General features: G+C 43.6%; 1 protein-coding gene across 1 annotated transcript in view; it reads right to left on the bottom strand.

Annotated features, from left to right (window-relative positions):
- Positions 1 to 9,476, bottom strand: part of zbtb47b (zinc finger and BTB domain containing 47b) — a 24,136-nt gene that overhangs the window by 5,058 nt on the left and 9,602 nt on the right. Inside the window, exon 2 of the mRNA XM_005722688.2 lies at positions 283 to 1,665. Coding sequence (XP_005722745.1) covers positions 283 to 1,665 — 1,383 coding nt within the window. The remainder of the gene's footprint in view (positions 1 to 282; positions 1,666 to 9,476) is intronic.

Raw genomic sequence — 9,476 nt, 5'->3', positions numbered from 1 at the left:
CAGGGGTTTGGGTGTGTTGTGGTGTGACGTGAATTAAATAAAGATGGCTCTGAACGTTGCTCCGTGGTCCCGCCGTGCCTTATTCATGCCACATTCATCCTATTGACTTATCTTTTCAATTAACTTTAATGTATTTGAGCTAGACCTAGCATAATAATGGGGGCTTGTCCGGGATCGGACATCTGGACTGCCCAAAACAATTCTCATAGATCTATATTATGTTAGCTGAAAGACATAGTCCCCAAGCATATAAGTTATACAATGATTATGGTTTAATCGTACCTGGATGCTTTTCTCACAGTCAGTCTGTTGATGCAGCAGCAGCTCGCTCTCTAGCAGGAAGCGTTTTCCACAGTTATTGCAGATTTGCATGCGGTTGTGAGTGACGTTCATGTGTTTTTCTAGATACCAGCGATTGTTGAAGATGCGAGGACACTTTTTACATGGGTAATGTTGCTTCTCCTCCAGCCTCACTTTTTGGCCCAGGCCCTCCAGGTCCAACGCCCTCTTCCCACCCTGCCGCTGGTTGGCCAGCGTGGCCTCTGCAAGCGTCTGCCGTAGAGAGGCAGTGGTACCAGCCATAGCCAAGGCTCTGGTGCCCCGACGAGGTCGATCCATCATAGCTGGCTGCTCCAAGCCTGGAATGTTGAGGGTGTTTTCCTCTTCTTCTTCATCCTCCTCCTCATCTTCCTCTTCACTACTTTGCCCCAATATGTCACCCCTCTTCAAATCTTCCACATCCTCTTCTCCATCTGTATCATCGTTCTCCACTTCATTATCCTCATCGCCCTCTGAATCTTGCTGGTTGTTACGGCAGCGGCCAAACATAGTGGAAGTCTCTGTAGAAGTGGCCGATTTGCCCTCTGATCCCTTTGAGACGTTAAGAGTCTGGTTATTAAGGTTGACTTCGACGATGATCTGATCTCTGTTGAAGGAGGCGTGGCCATCTGCTGTCTTTGACTCCTCTCCATTTCCTTCCACTTTACACAAACTAGCCACACCTGTGCTGGCCCCGCTTCCCGAGCCTTCTTCCTTCTGGTAGTACTGCTTTGCCTGAGAAGCCGTCTTGCCTGTCTCTTCTACTCTGACAGAAAAAGGGCTGTTTCCTTCTCTCGTGTACACCCTGCCGAGCTCTGACTCCTGTTTGATCTCACGGTACATCTGGCTGGGGGGCATCGCTACAGAAGCCGGCTCACTGCTGGCATGCCCTTCTTGATTGGCCATATCTGTGCAGGTGGTTCTCAGCGAGTGGCTGCTGATAAGGTCGTGACAGGAGGCTGCGATGTCGCTCATCTGAAGCAGGGTAGCGGCGTTGAGCACGTCGCGGACAGTGCGGCTGCTCACCAGCAGTTTGGAGGTGTAAATGAAGTTGAGGATTTGCTGAAGGCCCTGAGAGGTCAGGGCATCCAGCGACAGGTCCACCCGCCGCAGCTGTTTGCTTTGGGCAAAAAGCGAGTGGAAGAAAGGGCTGTAAGCTGCCAGCACACCCTTGTGGGCCGGAAAGGTGCTGTGCTGACGCACAAGAACAATGTCAACGTCACACAGGTCAGGCTGGAAGAGGCGCTGCTCATTCAGCCTGTCCATCAAACAGGTAAAGTGCAGAGCCACATCCTCCACTAGAGAGAACTCAGCAGAGGGGAAGTCTGTTGTTTTCTCCACTATGAGCTGTAAGAGAAAGTGAAAGGAAGAAGTGAGACAGAAAAATGTGTCATAATCATTCAAAGGCCAATAAATATTATAGTAAAGAAGCTCTTTAAACTTCACCATCAAAACTACCACGACAGTGTCCCCTTCAGTTACTGTTCTGGAGTTTTTCATCATAATACATTACCTTAATCTGAGTGAGTCTGCTCAGTTAACATACAATTGTGGATTTAAGCCAAGAAGGACAAGTCCTTTAAGTGTCCAGGTTTCCTTATGCAAATATGCTGAGTTGTGTTCGCTAAGGTAACTTTAGAAAGGCTGCTGGATTGCTCAGTGGTGTGGAGAAACCCCGTGAGGCCTCTGTAACTTAGGCTGGCTCAATAGGGATTTGTGTTTTCATAAAACCTCCTTTGACAGACGGTTTCTCCTTTTAGAGGATCAATACGAGCATCTCCTCACCCGCAGAACTCAAAGTCAATCATTAATGGGATCGTTTAAAACTCAAGGTTGAGACAGTTTTTGAAATGTAGCTATAGGTCACTTCATCAGTTCATTGGGTGTATTTTCTTATTGAGTTGTAAAAACATATACAAACACAGAGGGCAAATGATCTGAGCAGATAAATGCTCTTGTATTTGGTACTGGTAGATGTTTTAAATGTAGATAAACCATAATAAATGGACGTTTTTGGCCAAATGATCTCTCTCAAAATAAGAAGAAATGTAACAAGAGCTACAATTATGCTGAAATAAACTTTTATGTTTTTACTGTGACGTATGGCACAAATTCACCCGCCGCATCTAAGAAGCAAGACACAAGTCAGTGAAAAATCAAAAGGTGTAACACTCAGCGCTCTGTGCAAGGTCCTCAACTTCCCAAGGTGGGTTTATTTTAGCACAGGAAGGGCAGGGTTTCGATCCAGACGGGATGTGAGTGGGGACAGAACAGCAAACACCGCGCACACACTCTAACACACACGGATATGTGATGTGCATCCATGCAAAGACAGCAGAAATGCGTGCGCACACACAGCCGAACACAACAAACACAAACAGAGTGTCTGGCCTCTTCTGCAAGGACTGACTGCTCTGTGCATTGGTATTCAATGCCATTTCCCCCCTATTAGCCGGCTCTCTCAGCACACCCACTCACAACACTGTCCCAGAGGAATGACGAATTATGCACACGACAAAACACGTCCGGAGAAATAATTAGGGAAACCATGCTGAATAAATACTAACTAACCCTCCAAACAATTAATGGAAATTATAATTCAGGGCACCTTTTGAAGGTAGAATAGGATAAGTATTGATACAAGCCTTGTTTTGGTTAACACACTGCCAGAGACGATACAGCAGCAAGCCCCAATTACACTTGTACACCTCTCATTTTTGAGTATTTTCAGCTGCATGTGCAGAGCGAAACATGTAACAAAGAAAAGAAGGAAATACATTTTATTCATAATGCATTTCATTGTCAGACAATAACAACTATGGTATTTAAGTAACAGACAGACTTTTAATGGGCATGAATCACACTTCATGTCTCCTACAATGTTTGTGCGTCTCCTTTATTGTAAGAGTACTTTGTTTTCCTTGCTTCACGACATATTTTATTCCTAAGATCATTGAAAATGACTTTTCATTGTGCAGCCTGAAAAATGGATTTGCATTGGGGCCTAACCTTGAAAATCTGCTCTGTTTGAAGAATTCAATTATGGAGTGTTAGATTTATTCATAGTTTTGAGCTGCTAAATTGGACTCTGAGCTAGAGGAGAGGAGATCGGGTTATCTCTCTCCATGCAAGGCTACAGACATCGCCCAAGGGCAAAACGCAGCAGCCTTAATCAGATCAAGTATAAGTTGCAGACTGGAAGTTATGTTCCTATGGTGATAACGATCGGCTTCTTCTTCTGGGATTCAAACAGGACAATGTGGTCAAAGATTAAATTCTAGAAGAGGAGCACCAATACATTCAAATACATCCACGACTGAAAATAAAAGAACCAACAGCATCTTTTAATTTAAAGATTGCGTTTATTCTCTATAACTATATTTTGAATTATAAGGCAGAACATACTGTTTTCCACATTGACTCACAAAAAGTGAGCGTACGACCGCTTAGGTTTGTTACCTAGGATGTGAACTTGCTTTAAAATGTTGAATGAGATATTATGGACTAATGTGTGGATTTTATTTATACTTACACTCATCTGGCTAAAAATGTGGCCGTCAGTATAGCAGAAGACCAAGCTACTCTTTTAAGGTCTGTGGTCCATCTTTAAGTAGCCTCCAAATGTACATTTAAGGTTTGATTGTACTGCCAGTGCAATAAAAAACACACAATGCAACATGATCAGGCATGGATTGACCTCCCCAGAGCTCTGATCTCAACATTATTGAAGCAGTGTAGGATCATTTTGACAGGAATCAGGAGAAAAGGCAGCCAACAGAAGAAGAAGAGCTTAGAAAGCTGTCAGTAAAAATCTGAGTTCATTCCTGGAACTCCTTAAAGAAATGACAACAAAGATTCCCTAACAGAGTTCAGGCTGTGTTGAAGAATAAAGGCGGTCTGACCAAATGTTGATTCACCATCTCTGTTTTCTTTAAGCACTGAGCCGCTCTACGTTTACAACACCTCCTTAACTTCCTATCATACTTCTATTAGTAATAAAAGGAAACCTTAACAGCAGTAATTATGGCAGCAGGTCAGCCCAGGTGGGAGGTAACAAAGCACCATGGAGATTTGTTTCACCGCTTTCATAACAGTTAATCCCAAAACAAAACACTAGAAAGTCAAAAAGAGATCCTAGCCAACTCAAGGAGTTGGTATAATTTACCTAGCTAGCTACTAGTGATAAAGTCTTTCATCTGTAGTAACTGGTTGTGCATAACTTCATCATTCTGCAGGTGGATGTCTACATGTTTTATTAAAAGTTCCTAGATGACAGAGAGGTTTAAATCAGCGAACAAATCCATTATTTTCATCTTGACAGATGCTTTTAAATTATTTAATCTATCTGCCAATAGCTGTAGTTACGACACGGCTGCCGTGGATGTCACACCGTGTGTCAAAGACAAAGTTATCTGTCACATTTCAACACACTGTATCCAAACAAATTCACTGAGTGCTTTGAATTGAAAGACTCATCTGACTCCCCTGATCCCTGTCTGCCATTAGCTCCCTCGCTCACCCCCCTTTTCTCTCCGTCTCACTCCTTTCCTTGGAAATGTCAGCGAGAGAGCTTGTTTGCTGTCATTAGAGAGAGAGCTACCTTTAACCAGCCTCTCAGTCAGATGTCTCCCAATACATTATTCATATGTGGCCTGACCTGCGAAAAACACACCGCCAGGGGGATTTACTGACGCGCCCAACACGAGGCGTCATTTAAACCGGCTTCAATCAAAGCTCTGCGCACCCTTTACACGCAGCTTATTTCATCTTCTGCCAAACACAACAATCTGAGAGGATCCTTTTGCACTGTAGAGGTCTTTGCACAGGGGTGGACTTTTCATGTTCCCCGGGGGCCACATGAGAAACTGGCACTGTTGTGGAGGGCCGCATCAATAAGCTTATAAAGATAGTATTAATAATGAGTTTAGCTCATTGATGCACACCTCCACAACATTCCTAGTTTCTCATGTGGCCCCTTGGAAAAATTATTATCCCACCCATGGCTTAGCAGGTCTGTCTTTTGCAAGGTTGCTCTCAGGGCTGATGCATTTTAGCCCCATAGAAGCAATAAAGCATGTTTTTTGTTGTTGGCATAGGTTAATAAGGTAACACTCCATCCACTGAAGACTTACTTGGGATATTTAACTCAACCACAGCTGTACTGTTATTGTACACCTATTATTTCACAGTACTTCCCATTTAAACATTACACTAATTGACCTGATGGAGGATTTAGAATGACTGTAAATGTCAAAATCTGAAAGGCAACAGATTATACAAATCCACAGCCAGCTACTGTTTAATGGTCATAATGGGATGCTGTATTAAAGAAAACATAATTCACCCAAGTATGTGTGCATGTGTCAAACTGTCAGTAGCAATGCTTTAATAGAAACTGGTGGTTTTAAATGTCTTTATTATTAATTTAATTTTGATAAAGAGGTGATGGAATAGGAACTGGGTCACGTTGGACCAAAAGGTGCCTGCATCTTTCATGAGAGCATTGTTTTAAAAACCAATTATTGTTGTCAAATTAGTGTTGCTTTAATTATCTTCATACAGAAGTCAAACTCTAAGGTGCAAGTCAAGCCCACAGTTAATATGTCAGTCAAAGTGATTAAAAAAAATCAGAAGTGTTGAATCCTCACCCGGCTCAGCCACGTCAGAGCCAATGGTCTGCTCTTGGCAGCGCCTCGGCAGCTGGACCTGAGCCAGACAGAGCTGAGCGTGAGGATGAAACCCTTCTTTCTAATCTGACTTTCCCTGGTGAGAATGCTCCTTCTCTCCCACACCTTTTCACGGATAGTCTGGGTGGATTTACTGCTCTATAAAGTCTCGATCACTGCGCGGTCTGACTACAGGCTGCGACTGCTCCGTGACCTCTGCAGAGCTGCCATTTTAAAGGTTCCCCAGTCCGATTCAGGCAACGCAGATGATGTTTATCTGTTAAAAACGATCGCGAGGCCACTAGCAGGGGGAGCGCATGCATGTCTTAATCCGTATCCACAGTAAAACTCAGTGTTGTTCACCCCTTTTAACATTTTTGGTTGTGTTAAAACAAAGCAGAGACGTGTGCTTTCCTCCAGAAATCTACATAATTCAGTCAGTGTTTTGCACACACACCTTGAATTACGAGGAGAGAGGCAAACAACATCTACCCTGGCTGTCTTGTTTGCTTGCTGACCGGTGAGCCATTAGCAGGGGCCAATGTCAGAGCATAGCACAGAGTCACGGATGCATCAATAGTGCGAGGGAGGGCAGGTTGTATTCAGGCAGGAGGGAGTCCCAGGGGGAAAACACTGCAGGGGGTTAAAGCTTTCTCTCAGTCTGCCCACAGACTGCTTCGACTGAACTCAGTGTCCTCTTACATCAGCTTCTTCATCGTTTCAAAAGGGACTAGTCTGGCTAGAGCAAAAATGACCACTACTGTGTATCTGTTATTGTACTATCTTACTGAATACCTGCTTCACCAGTTAAATCACAACCATGTCTGAGCGCTGTGGCTCACATTAGTAATAAGCATGTAAAGCTAGCAAAATTACAAAATTACATACAATTCAATACATGTAGTCTCTGGACTCTTTATTAGGTACACCTTACTGGTACTGGTTTGGGCCACCAAATCACCAATTTTAGTGAAACCCTTGCAAATTCTAGTTTCCTGTTCTCAGCTGACAGGAGTGCTCCAGTGTGCTGCAGCTTCAAGGTTGTGTGTTCAGAGATGCTCTTCTGTGTACCTTGTTTGTAACAAGCGGTTATTTGAGTTACTGTTGCCTCCCTATCAGCTCGAAGGAGTCTCCTCTGACTTCTGTCTCAACAAGGCGTTTTCTCCAAGAGAGCCGCCGCTCCCAGAATGTTTCCTAATTTTTGGAATTTTTCTGTCCAAACTTCTTAGTTTAAAGCTCATGTTGTCCATGTCTGCATGCCTAAATATGCTGGGCTGCTGCCATGTGATTGGCTGATTAGATATTAGCAGTTAGCTGTGCCTCACTGGATATTTTGTCTTTTTTAGGCAATTCTCTGCAAACAATAGAGATGGCCGTGTGGGAAAATCCCAGCCAATCAGCAGTTTCTGAAATACTCAGACCAACAACAGCTGTGTCACATTCAGAGTCACTTTAATCACCTTTCCTCCTGATTCTCATGCTCAGTTTGAACGTCAGCAGGTCGTCCTGACCATGTCTGCACGCCTAAAGACACAAGGATGCTGCCATGTCCCTGGCAGATTAGATATTTGTGTTTACAAGGAGCTGAAGTGGCTGGTGACTGTATTAGCAAAGGATATTATTGAGCATTTATTTTCAATGGGAATATTACTGTTGCCTTAGACAATCTATTTGTAGATGGTCATTACTTTTTGTCAGTGTTTCAGACACGAATTGGAAGAAAAGAGATCAACAGAAAATTGATCAACAGCAAAGAAATAATAACTGACTGTTTGAGAATTTTCACAGCATAAAAAAGGGAAAAACTTGATGTTCCAGCATTTTAAATGTGATGATACTACATCATCTCATGTGCAGCTGGATGCTGGATCGCAATTTTTTGTGCAATTTGTCTCTTTTTAAGAACCATAATTGACACAATACATGATTACTTGCAGTTTTTGTCCCAGTACAACATTAAAATCATATTCATATTAAAATGCTAAATAACTTTAATCTGCAGACTTGGAGAAAGTGCCAGAGGACGTTTTTCCAGTCCGACTCACACACAAAATAGAGAGCTCCAGGTTGCGGCACAGACCTTCTTTGTAGAAATAAAATCCAAAATCAAAGTTAACTGCACTCTCACTTTGTCTCACTCTGCAGTAACGCCTCGACAAAGCTATCTGGCATCTCTTTGACACTGTATTGCATGATTCATGTACTTCAAATAACAGTGACTGAGACAAACAGATCAAGTGTGAGCCGGGCCACAAACAACTGTTGAACAACAGAAATTACTGCTACAAAAACACAAGTGTCCATACGCAAAATGTGATCCTGGCCACCTGAATATATCAGTTTTGGATTTTATCTTGACCTAAAAGAACAAAAAACAAACAAATCAAAAAAACAATGTGAAATGTGATTGTGTTTTTGATGTTTTTGACATTTTAATGTGGCCCTAATTCAAATAACAGAGATATAATTCATCAGATCACAAAGCTGCTGCCAATGACAATGATTTAGAGTGTTTCTGCTAATCTCAGCAGGATTTCACTACAAATCTCACAAAAAGCTCATTGAAGGGATCTACAAATAAGTGCATGCTAAACTCTCCATATGCGCGGTGAAGTCTCTCCATTTGTACATGAGCATCAGGGATGCAGGAGATCTGCCAGCCATCCGCGTGCATGACGACAGCAATCCCATGAGCTCATTCCCGGCTCCTTTGTCGCCCACTAGGACGATAGACGGCTGTGGGGTCTGACATGCCACTTCCACCCGCAGAGCACATCAACCTGCACTAAAAAGCACACTCAGCAGCCCTCTTCACAGCCAGGCTTCCTGCTGAGGGGTCCGGCGCACGACTCGACGTGACTGACACCCAGAGGAAGGAGAGTGGGCACAGTGTCAGGGCAGATCTCACTCACTGGCACGGAGATGGCAGGAGAGCAGTGCCCACCCCCTACACTCTTATCCCTGAGTCATCGTCAGTTGGGAGCATAGCATGACAGGCCTGATTATAAAGTCCCCACAGACGGATCACCCACTTTTTAGCAGCAAGTTCAGTCTCCCAGTAACGTCAGAGCGCTTGTACGTGGCGGGAAAATAATCAGCTCACGAGTAAACAAAACCAAACAGAACGGGACAAGGGCATGTCATTTCTGGCAGAGTCCAATCAGACAGCCATTAAAAAGTCATCAGGGTAATGACTGACACTGTGTCCTCTGTGTGCTCACCAGACCGGTCCCTGCTGCTGACGCCAAACAACAGGTTTAGTCCCAGAGATGCTGATCAGGAGAGGTGAATTCTGACTCTCTGGGCGAATATCCTGGCAGGGCTTAATCCTCTGGTGAAATCTGCTCGTGATACGTGGAAAGTACGGACAGAAAGTTGCCGCAAAACTGTCAGCTTGTGGATAGATTATTGTAGCAACACCAACACAAACTGTATAAAAAGATGGAAGTAGCCACTGTATCACCCATTCATTCATGAGTTCCTGTTTCTGCA

This window comes from Pundamilia nyererei, unplaced genomic scaffold, assembly GCF_000239375.1.
Source record: "Pundamilia nyererei isolate P.nyererei 1_Seehausen unplaced genomic scaffold, PunNye1.0 scaffold00007, whole genome shotgun sequence".
NCBI lineage: Eukaryota > Metazoa > Chordata > Actinopteri > Cichliformes > Cichlidae > Pundamilia > Pundamilia nyererei.
This window is presented reverse-complemented; position numbering and strand designations above follow the sequence as displayed.